The following is a 27,031-nucleotide window of genomic DNA, read 5'->3' as shown; positions in this document are numbered from 1 at the left end:
ATTACTCCTGGCGGTGCTCGGGGGACCATATGGGATGCTGGGAATCGAACCTGGGTCGGCCGCGTGCAAGGCAAGTGCCCTATACTTTGTGCTGTCGCTCCAGCTCCTCCAAGATAGATTTTAGTAAATGAAACTTACTTAGAAAAATGTGAGAGGAAAGCATGAGGAAATACGTTTTTACAAGAGAACATGGGCTTATTTCAGAATGGATAGAGCAAGCAAAGAACCATAGAGACAAGCAAGCAAGACGTATGTTTAAGGAAGGACACAGGCTTGGAGAGCCTTTGCGGCATTATGGAAACGGAGTTGTCTTTTTTATTTCTTAGTTTGTTCTTTACATGTCGAAGTGCAGCAGTTGTGTGCCAATTTTATAGAGTGCAACAGTGCTGCACTGGTTTGCTGCCATTCAGATAATTTTAGTGGAGTCTTTAGAACCTTCCTTGATTTTTCTTCCTTGATTCCTTCTTTCCTTCCTTCTTGCAATAGACATCCATGCCTTGTGCCTGATCTCAGAGGGAAGGCTTTCAGTTTTTTATTATTGAAAATGATACTGGCTATCGGTTTGTTGTCAATGTGGAATTATTATTTTGAGAAATGTTTCTTTTGTTTTACCTCTTCTTCATTGATGATGTCATGTACCTAGACTTCATGGGCACTGATTTAATTTTCCATTCTTTCATTCTGCAGCTGAGTCCTGCTACTATATTCTTTTTTTATTTATTTCACTTATAATACTACTATAGTACTATTAATAATAGTTGTTCATGGACTCTCGCTGTTCCTGAGTTGGAGGTGGGTCATCTGCCCATCCACATTGACCCGAGTGTCCCCTGGGTGTGTTCGGGGTTGATCATCGTCCCCCCACCCTGAATGGCTGATGGCGACAGATAAACAAAGGAGGGAACAGGGGCCACCAGGCTGATTGATAATTACTGGCCTTTTTATTCAAGTTTCACAGCATTAATTTATAGAAATCATGAAGGGTTGGGGGTAGTAGCAATTACCCATAGGTGTGGTAAAACATTACTATAAACACTAAAGAGATGTAAAGCCCTTCCTTCAGGGGAAGTTCTAAGAGATACTCAAGGACAAGATCTTATCTTAAATGTTTATCACTCTAGATTCCTGCTAGGAGATCTGCCCAAGGACAAAATTCCATCTAAGAGTGTATTGCTTTCCCCTTTCATTAGACAGTAAACATTTAAACAGTCATCTTAAATCTACTTCTTAATAATATTTCTAGTTATTTTGTATGGGCACAGTAAGAGATATATTAAGCTTAAAGGGTGGGTCTTCCTGGGGACATCTCTCTATATACCCCAGGCTACAGTCCTCAGGCCAGGTTAGTCTTTCTTAATCATGGCAGGGTCCTTACTGAGTTACTTCTTTTTGGGTCATGACAGAGTTTGTTTCATGACCATATTCTTTCTTTTTTTTTTTTAATTTTTATTAGTGAAACACCTTGAGGTACAGTTGTAGACATACAAATTTTTGTGCTTGGGTTGTACCCATCCCTCCACCAGTGCCCATTTTTCACCACCACTGATCCCAGTATCCCTCCAACCCCCCGTGCCCCCCATCCCACCCTGCCTCTGTGGCAGGGCATTCCCTTTTGTTCTCTCTCTCCTTTTGGGTGCTGTGGTTTACATTGAGTGGCAATCATGTTCGGTCTATAGTCTACTTTCAGCATGCATCTCCCATCCTGGTAGGACCCTCCCAACACCTTTATTTGGTGCTCCCTTCTCTATCTGAGCTGCCTTTTTCCCTAGAATGTGCGGCTGGCCTCCAAGCCATAAAATGAACCTCCTGGTACTTATCTTGGCTATTCTTGGGTGTTAGTCTCCTATTTTGTTACTTTATGTTCCCTAGATGAATGCAGTCTTTCTATGTCTGTCCCTCTCTTTCTAACTTATTTTGCTTAGTATGGTACTTTCCATGTAGTACCACTTATATGTAAATTTCATGACTTCATCTTTTCTAACAGCTACATAGTATTCCATTGTGTAGATGTACCAAAGTTTCTTTAACCAGTCATCTGTTCTCGGGCACTCAGGTTTTTTCCAGATTCTGACTATTGTAAAGAGTGCTGCAATGAACAAACAAGTGCAGATGTCACTTCAACTATACTTTTTTGCCTCTCTGGGATATATTCCCAGGAGTAGTATTGCTGGGTCAAATGGGAGCTCAATTTCTAATTTTTTGAGAATCGTCCATACTGTTTTCCAAAAGGGCTGAACCAGTCGGCATTCCTACCAGCAGTGAAGGAGGGTCCCTTTCTCACCACATCTGCGCCAGCACCAGTTGCTTTCATTCTTTTGGATGTGGGCCAGTTCTGTCGTGTGAGGTGATATCTCATTGTTGTTTTGATCTGCATCTCCCTGATGATTAATGATGTAGAGCATTTTCTCATGTGCCTTTTTGACATTCAGATTTCTTCTTTGAGAAAGTTTCTGTTTATTCCGTGGCCCCATTTTTTGATGGGGTTGGATGTTTTCTTCTTGTGGAGTTCAACCAGTACTTTGTATATCCTTGATATCAACCCTTTGTTGGATGTGTATTGAGCGATATCCTTTCCCATTCTGTAGACTGTCTTTGTATTTTGGTCACTGTTTCTTTTGAGGTGCAGGAGCTTCTTAGTTTAAGATAGTACCATTTGTTTATCTCTGTTTTTACTTGCTTGTTCAGTGATGTGACATCTTTGAAGATACCATTAGCTTCAGTGTCATAAAGGATTTTGCCAACTTTGTCTTCAATGTACCTTATGGATTCCGAACTGATGTTGAGGTCTTTAATCCATTTTGATCTTACTTTTGTACAAGGTGTTAAAGACAGAGATCTGAGCCCATGTAGCCATCCAGTTTTGCCAGCACAATTTGTTAAAGAGGCTTTCCTTGCTCCACTTCATATTTCTTGCTCTTTTGTCAAAAATTAGATGATCATATGTTTGGGGGGAGATGTCAGTATATTCAACCCAGTTCCATTTCATGACCATACTCTTAACTTACTATCCTTCTTATGTCGATTAGCCTGTCCCTTTTTGATGCTGACTTGCCCTGGGTCCATTCTTGTCCCTCGAGGGACCCCCATTTTGGGGTGTTAGGAGCTAAAGGCAACTGAGGCTTAAGTCAAGTAAATATGATGGATACCAGGAATAAACATCATTTGGAATCAATTAACTCCCAAGCTACAAAACCATAGCATTAACTGTCTTCCTATGTCTACACAAAAAGGACATTGCTCTAAATTATGCAAAGGACATAAAGGAAAGAGAAAAGCAATGCTTCACTTATGCATAGAAAATCCAGAGTCCTCAGAAGACTGTGACTTTACAAGTACAGTGTCTGGAGGATAAAAGTGATTAACAGATACGGGAAGCAGAGCACAAAGGAGAGGTTAAAGATAAACATAGAGGGGGGCTGGAGCAATAGCACAGTGGGTAGGGCATTTGCTTTGCACACAGCCGACCTGGGTTCGATTCCCAGCATCCCATATGGTCCCCTGAGCACCACTAGGAGTAATTCCCGAGTGCATAAGCACAGTGTCTGTGCATTGCTGGGTGTGACCCAAAAAGAAAAAAAAGATAAACACAAAGGAGTGCCTGATGGAATTGGGTGTGCCTCAGGAATACTGTGGTGGGAGTTACTCAATAAATACTCAATAAATCTAAGCTCCCTGCAAAGGGGTTTGGGGGAGAAAGAACAAACCAATGTTATCCAACATTGGACTTAATTTCAACACCATACCCATCACCATTGTCCCACCAAAATCACCGCCTCTGCCTCTTACCGGACTCCAACAACTCAGGATCAACTTTCCCAAGAAATTAAACTGCCAAAAGTCAGGTATGTGAGAACCACACCACAAAGCACCTCTGGCTCAGCCATATAAACTCATTTATCGGCCTTGCTTCAGAGACCCACAAATAAATCTCAAAAGATATAAAAGACCACAATTAATCTCAGATCTGTGCAAGGCTGAACAACTGAGATCCATTGGAGGTGGGCAGGTTAGCTCAGTGCCTGCCCAAACAGAGCCCCGGCAGCCACTTGCTCCCACAATATAAAATCGCCACCATGCTTCCATCTGGACTCAACCTTCTCGTGAATGACTGAATCAGATTAACCTGCTGAAAATTTGGGTAATTGAGTTTTGTGACTCATATCTTCAGGCTTTCTTGGAGTCAGGATGGACAACTTCCGCCCACTTCCCTATACTCCTGGAAGCATCAGCAAACCAACTCCAGAACCACCATGTAAACTCTTCTACCAGCTTTACTTCAGAGACCCATAAATAAGTCTCAAAAGAGATAAAAAGTCGCAGTTAATCTTGGAGGCACACAAGGCTGAACTGACCGGGGTACATTGGAGGGGGTTGGGATGGTTTAGTCCAGTGCCTACCCAAACTGAGCCCCTGGTGGCTGCTTGCTCCCAACAATCCAAAATCACCACTATGCCCCCAGCCAGACTCCACCATCTCAGCATGGACCTCAATGAGATATTAATCTACTGAAAATTCATGTATGTGGGTTTTATGACTGAAATCTCTAGACTTTCTCAGGGTCATGATGGACTACCTCCCCCACCACCCTGTACTTCTGGAAGCCTTGGCAGTACATCCACACCCCAAAGCTGCCACATAGTTTAGAAAAAAGCTCCTCCAGCTGTACCTTCCTGATAAAAAATACCGAGTGCCCTTAACAACATGATGACCTCTTAGTACTTGTATTTTAAACGATAATGAAAGGAGAGAAAGAAAAAGAAAAGTGCCTGCCATAGAGGCAGGCTTGGTGGGGTGTTGGAGGATGGTGGGAAGGAAACTGGGGACGTTGGTGGTGGGAAATGTACACTGGTGGAGGGGTGGCTGTTGGATCATTGTATGAAACCCAATCATGAATAGTTTTGTGGTGATCTATCTCATGGTGATTCATTTTTTAAAAAAGGATCTGACTGGAAAGAGAGGGACAGACATAGAAAGATTGCATCTGTGGAATATAAAGTAACAAAATAGGAGACTAACACCCAAGAATTGTTGAGATAAGTACCAGGAGGTTCGCTCCATGGCTTGAAGACCAGCCACACATGCTGGGAGAAAAGCCAGCTCAGATAGAGAAGGGACACCAAGTAAAGGGTGTTGGGAGAATCCTCCCAGGATAGGAGATGCATGCTGAAAGTAGACTATAGACTGAACATGATTGACACTCAATACCCATTTTGCAAACCACAATACCCAAAAGGAAAGAGAGAACAAAAGGGAATACCTTGCCACAGAGGTGTGGTGGGAGGGATACTGGGATCATTGATGGTGGAGAATGGGCACTGGTGGAAGGGTGAGTACTCATCATTGTATAACTGAAACCCAAGCATAAAAATTTGTAAGTCTACAACTGTACCTCATGGTTCTTCAATAATAAATAAATAAATAAATAAATAAAAAGAATCTGACTGGACTTTTGCTGCTAATTATTCTTAACTTGCTTCTGATTTGGGGTGCCAGAGAAATAGTTTAGCAGGTAGGGTGCTTGCCTTGCACATAGGCAACCTGGGTTCAGTCCCCTGCACTACACATGGCCCTCTGTATCCCTCCAGGAGTGGTGTCCAAACCCAGAGCCAGAAGTAAGCCCTGAACACAGATAGGTATGACCCAAAAACAAAACAAAAACCAACAGCAAAAATAAAATATAAAAATTTAAAGAACTTGCAGATTTTGTTGAGTTAGGTATAAGTCAGGTGGTTAAGTTTCCAAAATATTATTTTTAAAACTAAATTCTTTCTTTTTTTTTTAATTAGGCAAGTAAAACTTGAGATGGATCAGTACAAAGAAGAGCTGTGTAAAATGGAAAAAGAAATTATGCACCTAAAACGAGATGGGGAAAATAAAGCAATGCATCTTAATCAATTAGACATACTTTTAGAACAGACAAAGACAGAACTAGACAAGAAAACAAATGCTGGTAAGCAGGAGGTTCGCTAGGCTTATTAAATGTCTGCATATTTACATTTTTAGAAGTAAAATGAGAACTGGAGAGATAGTACAGTGGGTAGGATGCTTGCTTTGCATGCGGCTGACTTGGGTTTAATCCCTGGCACCCTGTATAGTCCCCCAAGCCCCACCAAGAATGATCCTTGAGCACCACCATGTATGGCATGTCCCCCTCCTCTGCCCCAGCAAAAAATAAGTAAAATAAAGGGAGAGTTTGAATTGATGGGACTGGAAGGGACAATAAATCATATTTTGCCTCTTGTAGACTAAAATGGTATTTAAAGATAGGTAGGTAGGTAGATAGGTAGGTAGATGTGGCCACTCTAGTCATGTTGATGAGGATGTCCCAGGGGTCACCTGCATTACTCGCCCTAGATGTGTGGGCCTGACCATGTGGTTCTGTGGTCAGCCCAGTGCTGAGGTGCTTGGGCTACTCCTGGCAGTGCTGTGGTGGGGCATGTGGTATTAAGGATCAAACATTGGGCCTCACTGATGCCAGTTGTGTGCAATGCCCCTGAGCCACACCCCCATCCTGGGTTTTTATTAATTATAATTATCCACAAAGTTGTTGGGCTGGAGCAATAGCACAGTGGTAGGACGTTTGCCTTGCATGCAGCCAGCCCGGCCGAGCCAGGTTCAATTCCTCTGCCCCTCAAGGAGAGCTCGGCAAGCTACCAAGGGTATCTCTCCCGCACTGCAGAGCCTGGCAAGCTACCCGTGACGTATTCGATATGCCAGACACAGTAACAACAAGTCTCAAAATGGAGACATTACAATGGGAGGACAGCACCAAAACAAAGTTGTTAAAATAGCAGGTAATTCATAAATAGAATTTATAAGTAGATTTGTATATAAGAATTAAAAAAAAATTTCCCTCTTCACAGTGAAGGAATTGGAAAAGTTGCATAGTCACACTGAGACTGAGCTTGCAGAAGCCGTACAGAAGAGGGAAGCACTGGAGACTGAGCTACAGAATGCACACGGAGAATTAAAAAGTACTTTGCGACAGCTTCAGGAATTGAGGGATGTGCTCCAGAAGGCTCAGATAGCCTTAGAGGAAAAATACTGTACTATAAAGGACCTCACAACTGAACTTAGGTGAGTTAACTACAAAGAAATATCACACAGATATTTCTGTGAGTTACATCGTATATAAAGTTTGCTTTTGAATTTTAGATATCCAGATTTTATACTGGCTTTGCTTTACTGAGACTTATCCTAGTCATCCCTTTCTTTCCATGCTGCTTCTAACAATTGGGCCATTGCTGAATATTTCTAGCCTCAGTCTTGGGAGCATTTTTTACTTCTGCTATATGCTATAGCAGTTTTTAAAAAAAAAATTGAGACCAGTATATAGCGGTTCCTTTTTTTCTGAATTGTTTTTGGTTCCAGGAATCAAATCCAAGGCCTCATCTATACAAAGCATGCATTTTATCACTGACCTATATACCCAGCCCTTAAAAAAAATAATATTAAGAATGATATTCCTGATTTGCTTTGCTTTCTTAACAACACTTGGCAGTGTTCAGGCTTATTCCTTACTCTACAAACTGGGATCACTCCCGGAGGTGCTCAACCAGGTGTGATGCAGTGAATCAGACAGACTCAGTGTGTGCGAGACAAGTGCTTCACCCGCTGTGCTCTCAGCCCTGACAGTAATAATATTCTTTGTATTAAGCCCACGTTTTGTGAAGGACTTCATGTAGGCTCCATTTACTGTTTTTTGGTTGTTAGTTTTTGTCAGGGCTGGAGCAATAGCACAGCGGATAGGGTGTTTGCCTTGCACGCAGCTGACCCAGGTTTGATTCCTCCGCCCCTCTCCGAGATCTTGGCAAGCTACCGAGAGCATTTCGCCCACACAGCAAAGTCTGGCAAGCTCCCCGTGACGTATTCGGTATGCCAAACACAGTAACAACAAGTCTCACAATGGAGACATTACTGGGCCTGCTTGAGCAAATCGATGTACAACGGAAGGACAGTGTAGTGTAGTGTAGTGTAGTGTAGTGTAGTGTAGTAGTTTTTGTCAGAAACATGATTACCTATTTGCAAATGAGAAAAAACTGGGGCTTGGAAAAATTAAGTTAAATGCCTCAAGTCAGGGAGTAGGACCCAGAGAAGAGAGTTAAATATAAATTTGCTGAATGCTGGAATGTGAGTTCTTTTTTTGTTTTTTTCTTTTTTGGGTCATACTTGGTGATGCTCAGGGGTTACTTCTGGCTCTGCACTCAGGAATTTATCCTGGCAGTGCTCAGGGGACCACCCGGGATGCCAGGGATTGAACCCAGGTCGTCCGCATGCAATGCAAGCACCCTACCCACTCTGGCCCCTGGAATGTGAGTTCTTGAACTAACAGTGGTAGCATTAAATACTCTCTCTGCAAACATCTGTAACAAGTGGAAATAGGGGAGGCAGCTCAGTCAATGGGCCGCTGTGCATGTTTCACACAGTGGAATTCCAGGTTTGATCCTCAGCACCTCGTGGTCCTCTAGCACCCCTAGGAGCAGAGCCCTGAACAGCACTCTGGGAATAAACCTTGAAGAGTGCTGGTTATGGCCCCTTTAAAAGGAATGGGAATGGAGAGATGGAGCAGAGCCAAAGTGTGGGAACTAGATCCTGGAAAAGAACACAGAGTAGGAGACCAGAATGGGATGTGGAAGGCTGGAGCGATAGCACAGCAGGTAGGGCATTTGCCTTGCACGCGGCCGACCTGGGTTCGAGTCCCAGCTCCCATATGGTTCCTTGAGCACCGCCAGGACTAATTCCTGAGTGCAAAGCCAGGAGTAACCCCTGAGCATCACCAGGTGTGACCCCAAAACAAAAACAAAACAAAACAAAAAAACAGAATGGGATGTGTAGGATGACAGGAATAGCGAGCAGCAGGACCACCAGAAACTTCGAGGTGACCATGGCTCAATAAAGACCCCCTTCTTATTCTCTTTCTAAATATTCTTTCTAATCTGAATTAATTGCAGGCATCCTGTCACTTCGGTTTTCTGCTGTTGCTGTTGTACACAGAGTGAACAGGAACTGCAATGGCCACACCTAGCAGTGGCATGCAGGGACCCTGCGGAGCTGGGGACTTCAGGACTTCCCGTATGCATAACATGTGCTCTGCCACTCTAGCCACACCCCTGGATTAATATTCTAGCATGTTTATCTTAGAGAAGAAGTAACCCAAGTGACCTAATTTTTCTAAACTTCAATTTTTCTTTTGGCTTTGATGTTACCATTGATTTATTGCAGGGCATGCAAGATGGAGATTGAAGACAAAAAGCAAGAGCTCCTTGAAATGGATCAATCACTTAAGGAGAGAAATTGGGAACTGAAGCAAAGAGCAGCTCAAGTGAGTTTCCTTGACTCTATTTTCTGTCAAAATAACAAACACACAGGGTTTCAGGGGTCACCAACCTGTTATAGAAAGGACATTTTTACTTTCTGTTTTGTTTTTGTGCCACATGTGGTGATGCTCAGGGCTTACTCCTGGCTCTGTGCTCAGAGATAACTCCTGGCAGGTTCTGGGAGAACATATGGGGTGCTGGGGATTGAACCTGGGTTGATTCCGTATAAGGCAAGTGCCCTCCCCTCTGTACTGTTGCTCTGGCCCTAATGTTACTTTTGTATTTAGGTCACACATTTGGATATGACTATTCGTGAGCACAGAGGAGAAATGGAGCAGAAAATAATTAAATTGGAGGGTACTCTGGAAAAATCAGACTTGGAACTTAAGGAATGTAACAAACAGGTAAATAATTTTTAAAATTGTAGTTTAGATTATTTTTTAAAAACTCCATGACCATGTCCATTAATCACAAATCTTTTTTGTTAACTTTTATTTTTGTTGTTAACTTTTATTTTTGGTTTTTGGTTCATACTCAGTGGTGCTTGGGTCTTACTCCTGGCTCTGAACTCAGGCATCACTCCTGGTGGGACTTGGGGACCATATAGGATGGAACTCAGGCTGGCTCTGCAAGGCAGAGCATTACCTGCTGTACTATCTCTCTGGCACCTGGTTATTGGATTTTATTTTTATCATTGATTATTTTGAGGGGTAATTTGGGCCACACCTGGCAGAGCTCAGGGCTAACTTCTGGCTCTGTACTCAGGAATTTCTGGCTCTGTACTCAGGAATCACTCCTGGCAGTGCTTGGGTTTGAATCAGAGTTGGATGCACTCAAGTGTCTACCTGCTGCACTATCTCTCCGGCCCGACATAATGTCCTTCATTTTTACAGAATACAAACAATAAAAGCACTATATAATTTTAATCATCTGTACATAATACCTTATATATTTTTCCATCTTAATTTTTCCCCGTCTTTACAGACTATATATTTAAGTAGAGCCTGGTGATGCTTTGCCATGCATACATTGTAAAATAATTACTACCCCCAGACTAACGCACATGTTTATTACCTTGCATAGTTACTTTTGGGGGCAGAGGTAAGAGCCCCCCCCATCTTAACAGATTTCCAGCACACACTTAAGAACATTGGATCTTCGTGTCTATAGATTCTGCACTGATTCAGCATAGACTTAGCATGGTTTCTTATGCATAAATACATACAGATTTTTGGGGTCCTTGTTCCCTAAACAATCTATAGATGATTTTGAATGTAGAAAAGTATGTGTATTGGTTATATGTAAAGTATACACCATCTTATGTAATAACTTGGACATCCCTGGATATTGGTATCTACAGCAATCCCAAAACCAACCCCCAGAACGCAAGGGACAGTACTCTTCCTGCACTGCTCTGGGAGCCATGGACAGAGAGATAGCTTGGTGGGGCTGGTTGCCTGTGCCTGGCGTGCAGAAGCCCAGAGTTTGACTCTCCACACTGCACTGTCCCATGAGCACTGCTGCTTGTAACCAAAATACTGCTTGGGAATTCCCCCAAAAAAAGAATCCTTTCTCTTCTTGTAACAAACTTTATACACTTTAATCAATATTTCCTCATTTTACCACTCTTCTCTGACAGCGGTAGGGTGTTTGCCTTGCACACAGCCAACATGGCCGACCCGAGTTCAATTCCTCCGCCCTCTTGGAGAGCCTGGCAAGCTCCCCGTGACGTATTCGATATGCCAAACACAGTAACAACAAAGTCTCCAATGGAGACGTTACTGGGCCCACTCGAGCAAATCGATGAACAACGGGAGGACAGTGACAGGACAGTGACAGATATTATTTGAATATAATTCATCTTGTTTTAGTGTATCTACATATTTATCATGGGCAGGAGCAATAGCACAGCGGGTAGGGCGTTTGCCTTGCATGCAGCCAACCTGGGTTCGATTCCTCCGCCCCTCTGAGAGAGCCCGGCAAGCTACCAAGAGTATCTCACCTGCACAGCAAAGTCTGGCAAGCTATCCATGATGTATTTGATATGTCAAAAAAACAGTAACAAGTCTCACAATTTGTTGTGAGATGTTACTGGTGCCTGCTCGAGCAAATCGTTGAACAACAGGAGTACAGTGCTATAGTGCAGTGCTACATATTTATCATAATATGTACATGTGTGAAAACATGTACATATTATGTGTGTGAAATATGTGTGATATATATGTGAAAATATATGTGAAAGAATTTATTAGTAGTTCTGGTAACTGGTTGGCTTTAAGGAAGGAACATAGTAGGAAAAGGACTTTGCAATGACTTAACTGTTACTTCATGTTTATACTGTTTATACATTTTATACTGTATATACTGTTTATACTGTACCATATAAACTGTATATATATGTGTATATATTATATATATACTGCTTATACTGTTTATACAGTTGCTATTTTAATGTTTCCTAACTTTATTCCTTTAACATGCAATTGAGATTTTTAGCATATTTTAGGTTGGTATCTAAGTTTTTTTTTTTTTATTAGTGAAACACCATAAGGTACAGTTGTAGACTTACAAACTTTCATGCTTGGGTTTCGGGTTTCAGTTATACAATGATCAAGTACCATCCCTCCACCAGTGCCCATTCTCCACCACCAACGATCCCAGTAGCCCTCCCACCTCCCACCCTCCCCACCCCACCTCTGTTGTAGGGCATTCCCTTTCGCTCTCTCTTTCCTTTAGGGTTTTGTGATTTGCAATAGAGGTATTGAGTGGCCATCATGTTCAGTCTGTAGTCCATTTTCAGCATGCCTCTCACATCCCAAGCAAGTCCTCCAAACGCCCTTTACTTGGTGTTCCCTTCTCTATCTGAGCTGCCTTTTCCCCCAGTATGTGCTGCCGGCTTCCAAGCCCTGGAACAGACCTCCTGGTACTTATCTCAACTATTCTTGGGTGTTCGTCTCCCCTTCTGTTACTTTATATTCCCCAGATGAGTGCAGTCTTTCTTCTCAGTGCATTGTCCCTTTCTTTCTGACTCATTTCACTTAGCATGATACTTTCCATGTAGAATCACTTGTTTGTAAATTTCATGACTTCATCATTTCTAACAGTGGCATAGTATTCCATTGTGTAGATATACCAAAGTTTCTTTAACCAGTCATCTATTCTCAGGCAGGTATCTACGTATTTTAAAGGACACAAGAATTTTGATGTTTGTGACTGAGAAAAACACATTTTTAGGGGTCTGGAAGATAACTGTGGCTTAAATCACTTGCAAATATACGTCTGAGAGGTCAGAGCCAAGGCCACTGCATGTGCTAAAGCTGGCCATTCTGACCAATCAGCTGTTTGGGATTTCTGGTAAAGAGAAGAAAATGAAAAGAAGAACATGCTGTCTTGGTTTTTCCTTTTTTTTGTGGAGAGATTTGGGGCCACGCTTGGTGTTGTTTTGTCTTGTTTTGGACTGCTTCTGTCCCTGTGCTCAGGGGTCCCTGCTTAGATACATATGTTTAAAGCTAGACTTAAATAGGATTGGTATTCTGTATTGGATAAAATTGGTTTGTCCTTTCTCCCTCTCCCAGATAGAAACTTTGACTGATAAATTACAAAGTGCCAAAGAACAGCTTCGAGAAAAAGAGTTTAGAGCACTACAAAATGATCAAGAGATAAGCCAACTGAAGAAAGAAACTGAACGAACACAACAAAAGATGAAAGAAATGGAAAGTGTAAGCACGTTATTTTCCTTCTAAGGAATTCATAGCATTTTCAGAAAAGTGGTATGGCATGTTTTGATTTGATTTGTGTTTTGGGGAGGTGGAGGAGGCGGTCCTCCCAAGCAATGCTCAAGGGTCCTGGGGCCACTGTCAGTGACACTGGGCCAGCCAGTCCAGGATGCTATGCTGCCAGGACCTGCAGTGCTAGGAACCAGCAGGGCAGCCCTACAGTTCTCGGGGGCCCCTTGAGGCACACCTGGTGGTTCTGGGAAGGGTATGCAGTACCAGAAATTAAACCAAGATCCAGAGCCTACTAAGTATACACTCCTGACCTCCATACTGTCAACCCTGGTCAAAATAAATCTTTATTTTCAACTGATTTGTTTTATATACAAAATTTGTGCCAAAAATATTTTAGGTTATTTCTTTCATTTTTCCATTAACTTGCCTGATTTTTAAGTTCTTTTATTCTGATGTTCTAATTATAAGGAAAGACATCATCTATAATATCTTTCTATTACCTACTGGTCACCTAGTAGGTCTATAATGCATGTATGCATAATTGGTTAATAAAATTTCTTTGGATTCTACTAATAGAACAGAAGATACAGATATTAATAAAATGTAAAGTTAATTTCTTTCTATGGTGTTCTCATTAATGCAGTTTTTATTATTTTTAAATACCATACTCAATTTTAAAATATTGACAATTTGGGAGGAGTAGGTGTGCTGGCTGAATAACCCTAAAACAAACATTTACTCATGTAAATCAGTATTGCCCTAATAAAAAAAAATTTTTTAACTTGAAAACTTTAAAGTGTTTAGAAACAAATTTTTTAAAAATGAAATTTTGGGGCAAGTGAGATAGCACAGTGGGTAGGGCGTTTGCCTTGCACATGGCTGAACCGGGTTCGATTCCCAGCATCCATATGGTTCCCCTGAGCACCGCCAGGAGTAACTCTTGAGTGCAGAGCCAGGAGTAACCCCTGTGCATCGCTGGGTGTGACCCAAAAAAAGCAAAATAAATAAATAAATAAAAATGAAATTTTATTCTGGGAAAATAGTTCAAAGGACGGGGCCATAATGGGTAACTGGGGGAACTGGTGGCGGAAGCAGACACTGGTAAAGGTGTTGGTAGGAACCTTGTGTGCCTACTCAATCATGAATAACTTTGTAATTCATGGAGATTCAATAGGAAAAAAAAATAACAATGGGCCACATGCTCTGCATGCAGTAGACCGAGATTTAATCCCCAGCATTGCATGGTTCCCTAAGCACCATTGGGAATGGCCCCCAGTCCTTTTGGATATTCTCCCTAGCTTCTTAAATGTTATATATAGCTCATTTTTATTTTCTCTCTGTCATTCATTTTGATTATAACTAAGTACCTGTCTTTTAAAAATATATATAATTTTCATGAGGGTAGCAACTTTGTCTCTGTTTTTCATTCCTGTATCCCCATAAATTAGAAAAGTACCTCTCAGGGACAGAAGCGATAGTACAGTGGGTAGGGTGCCTTGCACGCGGCCAACCAGGGTTCAGTCCCTGGCATCCCATATGGTTTCCTGACCACTGCCAGGAGTAATTGCGATCATTGGATGTGACCCAAAAAGAAAGAAAAGTACATATCACATAGTAAGCATGGAATGAATCCTTTCAATTACATGCATATAATGACTAGGGCCTCTGACAGCAGACCTTGGCCCTTGTAAAATAATAGCCCAATCATTTCATGTTTCCTAATATGGATTAGCTAAAAATATGTACATGGGTCTTATATAGACACCAAACAGTGAAATCCTAGATCCCCGTTCTAGATGTCAGAGTTCCAGTGATTTTGATTTGTACTAATGGTTTATTTTCTTATTGGTAGTAAGTCAAGTACCATTACCTACCATCTAACCTATTTCTCTAAACTAATTTGGATGAACTTAAATTTTTTCACTGATTTTTCCCCTAAATTTTACTAAGGATTTAACTGTAATATAAAAGGGACTAACAATCCAAGTGACAAATTTTATCTGCCCAGATAAGATAATGACTATAATCCAACTGTGTGGATTGATGTTGGTTTTGATTAATCATATCAATATATTCTCCATCTCTTTTAGGTCACAACCAGTGATGCTCAGGGGTTACTCCTGTCTCTGCACTCAGGAATTACTCCTGGCGGTCCTTAGGGAACCATATAGGATGCCATATGGCCGAACCCAGGTCGGCCATGTGCAAGGCAAATGCCCTACCCTCTACTGTTGTCCAGCCCTATTCTTTGCCTTTGATTTAAATAATCAAATATTAACTCTCTCCCCTCTTTATATTATATAATCCTGCTATAAGAATTGCATTGATGTTAACGTATTATATATCTTTCGTGTTAAAGTATTATACATCTAAATTCATATAAAATATACCAGTGAGGGGTAGAGAGAGAATGCAGTGGGTAAGGCATTTGTTTTCATGTGCCAAACACAGGTTTGATCCCAGCACCAAACTGGTCCTTCAAGATTGTACCTGCCACAGAGGCAGGGCGTGGGATGGGGTGAGGGTGATGGGTGGGACACTGGGAACAATGGTGGTGGAAAAAGTGCACTGGTGGAGGGATGGGGGCTCAAGCATCATATGACTGAAATGTAATCATGCGCTTTGTAACTGTATCTCATGGTAATCTTATAAAGCTTTAAAAAAAAAAAAGCTGGTCCTTCATGCACTCCCAGGAATGATCCCTGAGAATAGAACCAGGAGTAAACTCTAAGCACAATTCAGATAGATAGATAGATAGATAGATAGATAGATAGATAGATAGATATAGATTGATATAGATTGATATATATATATATACATATATATATATTGCTCCAGCCCCATCTCATTTAATTTTGGAAGCTACACATATCTTATGTATTTCAGGTTGTGAAAGAGCAGGAACAATATATTGCAACTCAGTACCAGGAGACCATAGATTTGAAACAGGAACTGAGGCTAACTGCAGAGAAAATACAGACGTCTCACGCAGAATTGCTAGAGGCTCATCGTCAACAAGTCCAAGCCCAGAGAGAAGTAGAAAGGCTCTCCCATGAGCTGGAGGAAATAAAGCAACTCTCAAAAGAGAAAGTAATTGCTATTCCCAATAGCTGACCTTGCTGAAAATCTTAAACATTTCGACATTCACTTTTTGTGGTATAGAATACAGTCCTTGCCAGAGTTAATTGTGTCACAGAACAATATAAATATTGACTTTAATTGTACAGTCAAATGGTTAATGTCACATAAATGCATGTTAATTATATTTTACTAAATTTTAAAAGAATTTAAGTGTCATCTCTCAGTCTACCAGTGTATAACCTTGTTGTTTTCATTATAGTTTAGGTAACATGGTTACAGTTGTGTTGGTTATGGTATCGATGGACCAAGTCACTGCTCCCCACTATCACAGAGTGTCCAGATTACTCCACCACTGTCCCTGTCACTTTAGTGCCCCTTTCATAACCCCTACCACACTGCCTGATAATCTGTTTTGTAATTCAAGGCCAAAGGTTTATCATCATTCAATACTGTCTCTTCCCCCACTGTTCTCTATCTATATACCACACATGAATGAGATTTGCTGGTATTTGTTCTTTTCCTTCTGAATTATTTCTCCCAACATGATGCCCTGCAGAGTTCCACCCACACTGTGGCAATTGCATGATTTCCTCTTTTTACATCTGTATAGTAGTCCATTGTGTGTACTTATTACAACTTCTTTATCCAATCATCTATTGTTGGACATTTGGGTTCTTTCCATATCGTGATTATTGTAAAAAGCACAACATTAACATAAATGTGCATATATCTTTATGAACTAATATTTTTAGTGTTTGGGGAGTTGTTACGAAGAAGTGGAATCACTGGGTGTGGCTCCCCCCAAATAATTAAGTGTACCACTTAATGTTAGCTTAATGCTTGTATGTTTATATTAATATATTATAAAATATTATATAATATAAAAAAGCAAGTGTACTGCATTGGTTTACTTAAAATAATAACAGAGAAGTTATATAGCCTTATTTGATATATTTTTTTAAGGAAGCTCGTGGACATCATTTAGCTGAAGAATTGGGGGCTTCTCAAGTTCGTGAAGCACATTTAGAAGCAAGAATGCAAGCAGAAATTAAGAAATTGTTAAAGGAAGTAGAATCTCTCAAAGAAGCTTATCATTTGGAGGTAAAGAAAAAATTATTTGTGTTTTTTTGTTGTTGTTTTGGTTTGGGTTTGGGGGCCACCGGTGATGCTCAGGGGTTACTCCCAGTTCTGCAGTCAGGAATCACTGCTGGCGGTACTCAGGGGACAATATGGGATGCTGGAGATTGAACCTGGGTCAGCCACATGCATGGCAAGTGCCCTACCCACTGTACTGTTTCTACAGCCCAAGAACATTTTCATGTTTCATTAATTATTACATCATATTTGATGGGGTTTAGACAGTAGGCAACAAATCATAGAGGGAAATATCTATCTATCTATCTATATGTATATGCATATATACATATTTTCCTGGCACAGACCCTCTGAGATGGGGTTCTGTTCTGCCAGCTGCTCAACAACCTCTGGGCGCACTGCATTAACCTCAAGGAGATCAACCTGAGGCCGCAGATGTCCCAGGTGCTGCCCAGAAACGAAGGCAGGTGTGTGTTTGTCAGCGTGTAGATCATTACAACAAGCCAGCTGACCAAAAATATGTAAAAGTTATTACAGTTTACCCCAAAAGCCTCTGTCCTTCTCAGAGAGCCCAGCAAGCTACCGAGAGTATCCCGCCTGCATGGCAGAGCCTGGCAAGCTACCCATGACGTATTCGATATGCCAAAAACAGTAACAATAATGGGTCACATTCCCTTGACCCTGAAAGAGCCTCCAATATGGCAGCATTGGGAAGGATGAGTAAGGAGAGGCTGCTAAAATCTCAGGACTGGGACAAATGGAGACGTTACTGGCACCTGCTCGAGCAAATCGATGAACAATAGGACGACAGTGATACAGTGATTTTTCCCTTGGCTGTGTGAACCTGACAGTGCCTGAAGACACAGTGTAGTGTCCAAGAGTGCAGTAGAGCCTCTCCTGGCAGTGCTCCAGGACTAAAGGCTGAGTCTCTTTAGTTTACATCCATCTAGCCAGTGGTCCTTGGGGGTCATATGGTGCCTGGGATTGAACATCAGGTCTCCACACACTTTAAGCTGTCTCTCCCTGACATGGTACTTTTGAAGCAAAACCAGTTATTTTATCAGTAAATATTTTAATAAATATCTATGAAAGCTAAGGGTTAATTTCTTTCTGTTTTTATTTTAATTCAGAAGATATTTAAATGGGGAAAGGATCAGAAAGTAAACCCAATATTATTATTTATTGTATCTAAACATTGACCCATAATTCCATATATAGTCAAATATCTAGACATTGTACAAATTTCCCCAATTTATACAAACTGTCTAGTGGTATTGTTCACTTTCAAAAAGAGCTTGTTATACTTGGTTAGTTCTTAAATACATTTAAGGCTTTGGCCTTGGTCCTCAAGCCCATGTTCTCCCCTGAACATGCTTCTCACTTGGTCTTCTCTATTTTCTTTTGCTTATTTCCGTTCTGGAGAAGCCTATGTTCTCTCAAACATATTCCCCCTTTTTCTTCTCCCTCACATCTTTCTCAGTTTCAGTAAAAACTATCTTGCTTCACTAAAAAATAATAATAAATAAAATGAATTTATGGCTAAGGCTTATTCTTTCCCCCTTCTTTCCCTAGGCTTCATTTGTGGAGAAATAAGCTATTTGTAGTTATAAACAGAATTTACTTCTGTTTAAGTGGAAATGAATAGTATTAGAATAGTGTGTGTGTGTGTGTGTGTGTGTGTGTGTGTGTGTGTAGGAAGGTAGGTTTTATTGAAACTTACTTAGAAAGATGTGGGGAGCTGGAGTTATAGCACAGTGGGTAGGGCGTTTGCCTTGCACGCAGCCGACCCTGGTTCGATTCCCAGCATCACATATGGTCCCCTGAGCTACTTCCAGGAGTAATTCTCGAGTGCAGAACCAAGAGTAACCCCTGTGCATTACCAGGTGTGACCCAAAAAGAAAAAAAAAAAAAGAAGTGAGGAGGAGGGAGGGAGAAGTACATATTCGAGCAAACACAGGCTTCTGCAGAGTGGAAATAGGCAAAGAAACATTGACCCAAGCAAGCAAAGTCTATGTTGAAGGCTTCACAAGCTAGCATTAGAATATTGGTTTTTTTTTTTCTTTTTGGGTCACACCCGGCAATGCCCAGGGGTTACTATTGGCTCTGCACTCAGGAATTACCCCTGCCGGTGCTCAGTGGACCATATGGAATGCTGGGAATTAAACCTGGGTCGGCCTCATGCAAGGCAAACGCCCTACCTGCTGTGCTATTGCTCTAGCCCCTAGCCTTAGAATATTGTTGAAACCAGCTCTGATCTGTTATTTCTTTCCTCTTTTCTCTTTCCAATATTGGGAATTTAGATGGTTTCACATCAAGAGAACCATGCAAAATGGAAGATTTCTGCCGACTCTCAGAAGACTTCTGTTCAGCAACTCAATGAACAGTTAGAGAAGGCAAAACTGGAATTAGAAGAAGCACAAGACACTGTAAGCAATTTACACCAACAAGTCCAAGACAGGAATGTAGTTATTGAAGCTACAAATGAAGCATTGCTTATTAAAGTAAGTCCACATGAAGATTTACTAAATGGGTTGCAGCAATAGTACTGTGGGTAGAGTGTTTGCCTTCCATGTGTCAACTCAGGATCAATCTCCAGCACCCCATATTCCCCCAAACTCCTCCAGGTGTGATCCCTGAGCATTGCTGGGTATGGCCCAAAAAGCAAACCAAAAAATGTACTAATGTATGAAATAGTAAATTTTAACTTGTTTTCCAATCTTGTTTATAGAAGACTTATGTGCTCAAATCCTGACCTATCTGAGTAAAAAGTACTTTAATTAGAAAATGTTGAATTTGGGTATTATTAATAAAATCTATGTATCATATCCCTACAGGAGAAATAAAAATTTACAAATGTTCAAACAAAATTGTTTATGTGTGAGAACACCCAACTTCACATTGTCATAAATTTCATCTATTCCAGTGTTTGATATAGTTTCACATTTGTTTTTTCTCTGTTGCCTTTTTTCCCCTTCCCACCCCACCTCCCCCCACATCACACATGTCTACACACTTCTCTTTGTCCTGCTGTTGTTGCAGTACTTGGGCTTCTTACACGTTTGAAAGTGGTGCTTGCTGGGGGTCACCCATCAGGTTGAGGTGCTTACAGACATGCTCGCTGGGGCTTACCCTCTAGTTGTGATGCTCACCAGGAGTCACACCATTTTTTAGTTGCAGTGTCTGCACACACCTGCTGTGGTATGGCTAGAAATTCTTAGAGTGTTGAGGATCACAGACCAGCAATGTTGCCTGTGTTGCACTCATTGCCAAGCTTTTTCCTTGTCCTTATAAGCCAAGGATAGAGCTTGTCCTGCTTTTTTCCTTTCTAGGCATTTACAGTTTTGGATCTTAGTTCAAGTGTTTAACCTATTTTGAGATTTTTGGGTTTTTTGTATATGGTCTATTTTCACTGTTTGGCATGTGGCTGTCAAATTTTCCCAGCACCACTTATTGTTTTAGGTCCTGTTGCCTTTAGAACCATTGTTATTCCCTCACAATGTTTCCTTGTATTCCATATATGAGAGATGTTGTTCTTTTGCAATTTTTATTTTTTTATATTTTTGGGAGGTCACACCCAGCAATGCAAAGGGGTTACTCCTGGCTCATGCATTCAGGAATTGCTCCTGGTGGTGCTCAGGGGACCATATATGATGCTGGGAATCGAACCTGGGTCAGCTGTATGCAAGGCAAACGCCCTACCTGCTATGCTATTGCTCCAGCACCTGCAGAGAAATTTTTAGATCTAAGATTTCAATATTGAATAGAAATTAAAATTGTCACTTGACACTGTATGATTGTAACCTAATCATGAACAGTTTTGTAAGGGTCTATATCACAGTGATTCAACAAAATAATACATAAAATTGTTACTCAAGACTAGAGGCACACTCAGGTATCTCCTGTTGTCTCAGTGTGCTGGAGTCTGAAAAGAGCAACTGCTGACCTTATTCTTCTGTGACCCTGTGGCATCGTCAGTCACCAAGTTAGTGACATGGACAAAATAACAATAATCATAATAATAAAATTGTCCTTAACACAAAAAAGGCAAGGAGACGACAGAAAAATTTACCTTTCATGAAAATACTTAATTCAGGTTAAACATATTTCAGGTCAACTTTTGTAATTGTCTCAAAATGGTTTGAGCAGAGCTTGGCAAAATGACTCTCGTGTGTGTGTGTGTGTGTGTGTGTGTGTGTGTGTGTGTGTGGTTAGAAAAAGAATTCTGTGTAGAGTAAAGCTTTACTCAGCTAATAAAGCCTTACTTAGCTGATTTCAAAGAGCCTGTGGTTTTCTAAATTGTTCATTCATTTAACAAAGCTGGATTTTCCCTACAGGAATCAGAATTAACCAGATTACAAGCCAAAATGTCTGGACATCAAAGGACAGCCTCACTTACATCCCCAACAGAAATCATGCCTGATGTTCAGAATGCAACGTTTGCTAAATATCATCAGACATCTTTTTTAAAATGTAGAAAACTACGTCGCTCTAGTAGTGCCAATGACCTAAGTTTCAAATCTCATAATAATGAAGATCTTTCTGAAGAATTACTACAGGACTTAAAAAAAATGCAATTAGAACAACCTTCAACAGTAGAAGATAGCCACAAGGAGCTAATCTACACCCATCCAGACTCATTCAAGCCTCTCACGTATGATTTAGAAGATGATGGTTCTGAGAATAATGACTTCAATACTCTTAGTGGAATGCTCAGATACATAAACAAAGAAGTGAGACTGTTAAAAATATCTTCTCTGCAAACAGGTCTAACTCAGGTAGGTATTTCGTATATTAGAAGCTCTAATAGTTTATCTTCAATAAACATCATTGTACTACTTGGAGGAAAGTCTAAATAGTTAAATGAAGCATATACTTGTGTAACTGGTGATGTGCACAATATTGAAAGTACAAAACATTCATTATGTGTTTGGAATATTTTTTATCCTTTGTTAGATTTTAAGCCACACAGACAAAACTGGTGGTGTTCGGGGGGCCTGAAGCGAGAAGTAGGGGGTCTCCAGCATACATGGCATGTGCTCCCACCTTCTGAGCCACTCTCAGCCCGGTTTGGAATGCTTTTAAAACCTCAAACAAATGAAGTTGAGAATTTAGCTTTCAATATTAATTTTTGAAAATAGCCCATATATTAGATTATAGTATAATTTCCATAGTTGATTAAAGAAATCAGCTATGGAAATTTTGAGGAAAGTTTTTGAACTTGAGAGTATCAGACATGTGTTTATAGACTCTTCCTAGAAAGCCCACCTAGCAAAATGTTCAGTAGCTTATCATTGTGGGAGTTCATGGACTTCCACAACGCTTAGAATGTTTTATGCCATTGGTTCATTCACTTGGTTTATTTGCTTCTATTATTCTTTGAGCATTTTTTGTGGAATAGGCAACTTTATCCATATTATACATGCCCAACAGACACTGAAAACCTTTTCTAAACATTCATAGTTTGCATATAGAAATGAAAATACTTTTTTAGGGGCTAGAAAAAGAGTACTGAAGTACCCAACCAGGTTGCTCTCCAGGACCATATACTCTCCCAGTCAGTGGCCAGAGTGGACCTTGTGGTCTGAGGCACTGCTGGGGTGCCCCCGCTGGCCGCTGGTACTGCAGGACTCAGTCAGAACCACATCCTCCAGTCCTTGCACTCAGTGATGGGCTCCGTTTGCCCAGTATCTCCCCAGGTGGCCCTTGGGCACCTTGAATACCACTTGGGACTCCAAAAAAAAATTTTTTTTTACATCTTTTTTTCTCAGCTTTTTTCCAGATGTGTACTTGCCTCATTTTTAAACATAACAAATTATGTTGGTGGCCTACAAAACTTTGTTTTGGCTTTTGGCTACCCCCCAGGCTCAGGGTCTGTATCTGGCTCTGTGCTTGAGGATTGCTCTCAGGAGTGCTCCAGGGACCATTTGGTACCATAAACCAAACCTGAGACTCTTTAATGCAGAGCACATTCTCAGCCGTTGAGCTCTCTCTCTCTCTCCAGTCCACAAAAAGGTTTTTGGAATCTGGAAATGCTCAGGGCTTACTCCTGGCTCTGCACTCAGAGATTACTCCTATTGGGCTCAGGGGATCATATGGGATGGCAAGGATTGAACCCATGTCTGCAGCGTGCGAGGCAAGCGCCCTGCCCACTGTACAATATCTCCAACCCCCACAAAAAGTTTTAAGTTTTTTGAGAATGGATTTTAAGACAAAGACTGCTGAAACTTCTTTGCATTTCTCCATAAAATTTAATACATGATAAAGAGTTTAAGTGGGGCTGGACAGCTAGACAGTACAGGGTTAAGGCACATGACTTGCACATAACTAACCCTGGGTTCATCTCCAGAATTCCACGATGCCCCAGACATCACCAGGTGGAGCTTAGGAGATCCTCTGACCCCTGCAGGTCGGCCCAGATCATCCGCAGCACTGCAGGGCCTGAAAAACACCACCAGTCTCGTGTGGAGCCACCAGTCTCTTTGGCTGAGAATCATCAAAGGGCCCTTCATCTATCTTCCTTACTCTGCCCTCAGTTTGACACCAGTGTCTGTTTTTTTTTTTTTTAATTATAGCCCCTGTTTGTTTCTATAATCAGTTTAGTTTAACCTTATCCTCCCTTCTGCTTCCCCCAGCCAGAAGTAATTGCTTTTTATATTCAAATAACTCATCATTGATTTACTCTGGTTCATGTTTTTCAATTGATAAAATATTCCTCTATTGCAGTACAATCACACAGGAACCCAGTTCTTTGAAATTAAGAAGAGCAGACCTCTGACGGGGCTGATGGACCTGGCCAAGGAAATTCCTCTATTAGTTGAAAATACATTCCTGATTATTATAGTAGGCTTTTAATGTATAATCAACATTCGAATATTTTGGAGATTAATCTATTGTTTTTGAATTATTTCAGGGAGAAAATTTGTAATTGGAAGAAGTTGGTGTGATGAAAAATTAAATTTTTGGTATTATGCTGTTGACTTTCTTTTGTCTTCAATTGGGTATTTCTTATTGTCATGCTGGAGTTTTGGGGTGTTTGTTTGTTTGTTTGTTTGTTTTCCAATTTTGGACCATACTTGGTGATAGTACAGCATACTTGGTAGTACTTAGGGCCAACACCCAACTCTGTGCTAAGGGGACCAGATAGTGTCAGGGATGGAATCCAGGCCTTCTGTGTTATCCTGTTTACTTCTGTGTAGCTCATACTTTATAAAAGCTGGATTTTTGGTGAATAATTTTTTGGTTTGTTGTGGTTTTGGAACCATACCCAAGAGTACTCAGGAGCTATTACCAGCAGTGCTTCAGGGGACCATGTGGTACCAGGAAGCAAACCCTGGATTCTTGCATGTAAAGTGGACTCCAGCCTATTGAGCTATCTCCCTGGCCTGCTTGTAAAGACATTTTTTAGTTCAGTATTTTAAAGAAAGTTCTAATTGTGCACATTTGTGTGTCACTTTGAGTGAGTTATTTAATATTTCTTTATTTCCCTAATTATAGACAGTGGTACCCACTTCACAGGGTTATTATATCCAACACATTAGTGCACTCAGCACTCCTAGATGAGTACAGAAGTGATCAATCGTGATACATTCTTTTTTAAGCTTTTAGATTTTTTTTTTCATGAGGGTTTTGTTTGGTTTGTTTTTACTGTTTTGGCTTTTTGGGTCACAGCAGCAATGCTCGGAGTTGCTTGTGGCTCTGCACTCAGGAATTACTCCTGGCAGTGCTTGGGGGAATTATTCCTGGGGGTCAAACCTGGGTTGACCCCGTGCAAGGCAAATGCCTTACCTGCTGTTCTATCACTCTGGCCCCTCTTTTGTGAGTTTTAAAAAACACTTTTCTGATTTGTCTACAAGAAAAATAACTGGAAGCCAGGGAGATAGTACAACAAGCAGGGCACTGCCTTGCACAAGGCCAGGTCAGGTTTGACCCGCAGCACCCCATCAGGAGCCCCCAGCACTGCCAGGACTATGGCCTGGAGTGAGCAGTGAGCACAGAACCCAGAGGGAGCCCTGAGCACCTACAAGACTAAAGAGGATGGATAATCTCATAATGAAATTTTTCTTTTTCTGTTTTAGGGTTCATCCTTTTTGTTTTTGTTTTTTTCTTAGAGTTAAGGGGGTTCAGTAGTGTCAGTATCCATAGTTTTACTATACAAAGTTACTGCACTTTCCCTGCCGCCAGTGTGCCTGAGGGCACACTGTCCTTGTTTGTTCTGTCTTATCCTTGCCCTGCAACTCCAAGCCACTTACCACTGAGTGCAGGGCCTCCTCCCCCCGCCCAAGGTCCCCCTCATCCTTCATTCTTCCCACAGTCCTCTGCCTTCCCCTGATCTCATGGTCCCCCTGACTCCACAGTTCCCCTTCATCCCCCCAATCTCACAGTGCCCCCTCCATCCTCTTGATCCCACAGTCCCCAACACCCCCAATCTCACAGTCCCTTCCTCCGTCTCCCGATCCCATGGTCCTCAAGACTCCCCTATCTTGTGCCTCCTCCCACCTCTGCCACCCCCTGAGCTTGACTTCTCAAGCAGTGTTACACATTTTCTTACTCATCCTAGGTATCCTGATGGTCTGTCATTTCCAATCACTCCCATGCCATTATCCTAAAACTTTTTTTTTTTTTTTTTTTTTTTTTTGCTTTTTGGGTCACACCCGGCAATGCACAGGGGTTATTCCTGGCTCTGCACTCAGGAATTACTCCTGGCGGCGCTCATATCCTAAAACTTTTGACTTACAAAATTTACTGACATTTTAATTACATGAAAAAGTTTTACTGAATTTATTCACTCTCCTTCTCCCCCCATCTCCCAACCCCTGGCTCCATTTAAGCTGTTTTATATTGCTTAGTTTGCTTTAGATTATAAAGCTCTGAGAGAGACTTGTTTCACCAGAGCCCATTTCTCTCCCTTTTTCTATGATTACAGGGTCTTAATTGGGTCTGTGGCCTGGTGCTGTATTTTCTACTCCCTCCAATGACTTAAGTTCTCTCGGAAGAAGCCAAGCAGAGATGATGCGAGCACACCACTTCCAGCCCTGAAGCTAGAATCCTGTATCCGTGCCCAGCCCCTGCGGTCTTTGCCCAGAGCTGGAGTTGCCTGCAGCCTAACTTCACCTGAGCCACTGGGGAAAGCATCAGAGGGGGTGGTGGGCAAGCAAAACTGAAGGAACCTGAGCACCTAAAGGATGTGAACATTCTTCTTTGACTCTTTCAAGAGGGAAATAAACTATCTTTGTAAACCACTGATATTGAGGATCTGTTTATAACGTTGATTTGAATGTACCCTATTTGACCTAAACACTCTTCGGATTAATCTTTGTAGCCAGTTGAGTTAAATCTTTACTTTTTCTCGCAATAAATATATATGTGTGTATATATATGTATATGCATATATATATATATATGCGCACTGTTAGTACTGTCCTCCCGTTGTTCATCGATTTGCTTGAGCAGGCACCAGCAACATCTCCATTGTGAGACTTGTTACTGTTATTGGCATATCAAATATGTCATGGGGAGCTTGCCAGGCTTTGCCGTGCAGGTGGGATACTCTCAGTAGTTTGCCGGGCTCTGTGAGAGGGGCGGAGGAATCAAACCCGGTCGGCTACGTGCAAGGCAAATGCCCTACCTATTGTGCTACTGCTCCAGCCTATATATATAATATATATATATAGACTGTAGCACTGTCCTCCTGTTGTTCATTGATTTGCTCGAGCGGGCCCTATAACATCTCCATTGTGACACTTGTTGTTACTGTTTTTGGCATGTCAAATATGTCACGGGTAGCTTGCCAGGCTTTGCCGTGCGGGCGAC

General features: G+C 41.3%; 1 protein-coding gene and 1 non-coding gene across 2 annotated transcripts in view; both read left to right on the top strand.

The window, feature by feature from the left end:
* CCDC18 (coiled-coil domain containing 18) overlaps positions 1–26,434 on the top strand; it is a 78,518-nt gene extending 52,084 nt beyond the window's left edge. The window contains exons 20-30 of the mRNA XM_056123246.1: positions 5,787–5,950; positions 6,864–7,077; positions 9,223–9,322; positions 9,605–9,721; positions 12,893–13,036; positions 15,932–16,135; positions 17,090–17,227; positions 19,522–19,722; positions 21,556–21,996; positions 24,132–24,183; positions 26,145–26,434. Coding sequence (XP_055979221.1) covers positions 5,787–5,950; positions 6,864–7,077; positions 9,223–9,322; positions 9,605–9,721; positions 12,893–13,036; positions 15,932–16,135; positions 17,090–17,227; positions 19,522–19,722; positions 21,556–21,996; positions 24,132–24,146 — 1,738 coding nt within the window. The 3' untranslated portion in view covers positions 24,147–24,183; positions 26,145–26,434. The remainder of the gene's footprint in view (positions 1–5,786; positions 5,951–6,863; positions 7,078–9,222; positions 9,323–9,604; positions 9,722–12,892; positions 13,037–15,931; positions 16,136–17,089; positions 17,228–19,521; positions 19,723–21,555; positions 21,997–24,131; positions 24,184–26,144) is intronic.
* Positions 21,096–21,216, top strand: LOC130032228 (small nucleolar RNA SNORA3/SNORA45 family). The gene has a single exon (XR_008793778.1). It is a non-coding gene; the product is annotated as a small nucleolar RNA SNORA3/SNORA45 family (small nucleolar RNA).
* Positions 26,435–27,031: the final 597 nt, after the last annotated feature.

This window comes from Sorex fumeus, unplaced genomic scaffold (genome assembly GCF_029834395.1).
Source record: "Sorex fumeus unplaced genomic scaffold, SorFum_2.1 ptg000047l, whole genome shotgun sequence".
NCBI classification, from domain to species: domain Eukaryota; kingdom Metazoa; phylum Chordata; class Mammalia; order Eulipotyphla; family Soricidae; genus Sorex; species Sorex fumeus.
This window is presented reverse-complemented; position numbering and strand designations above follow the sequence as displayed.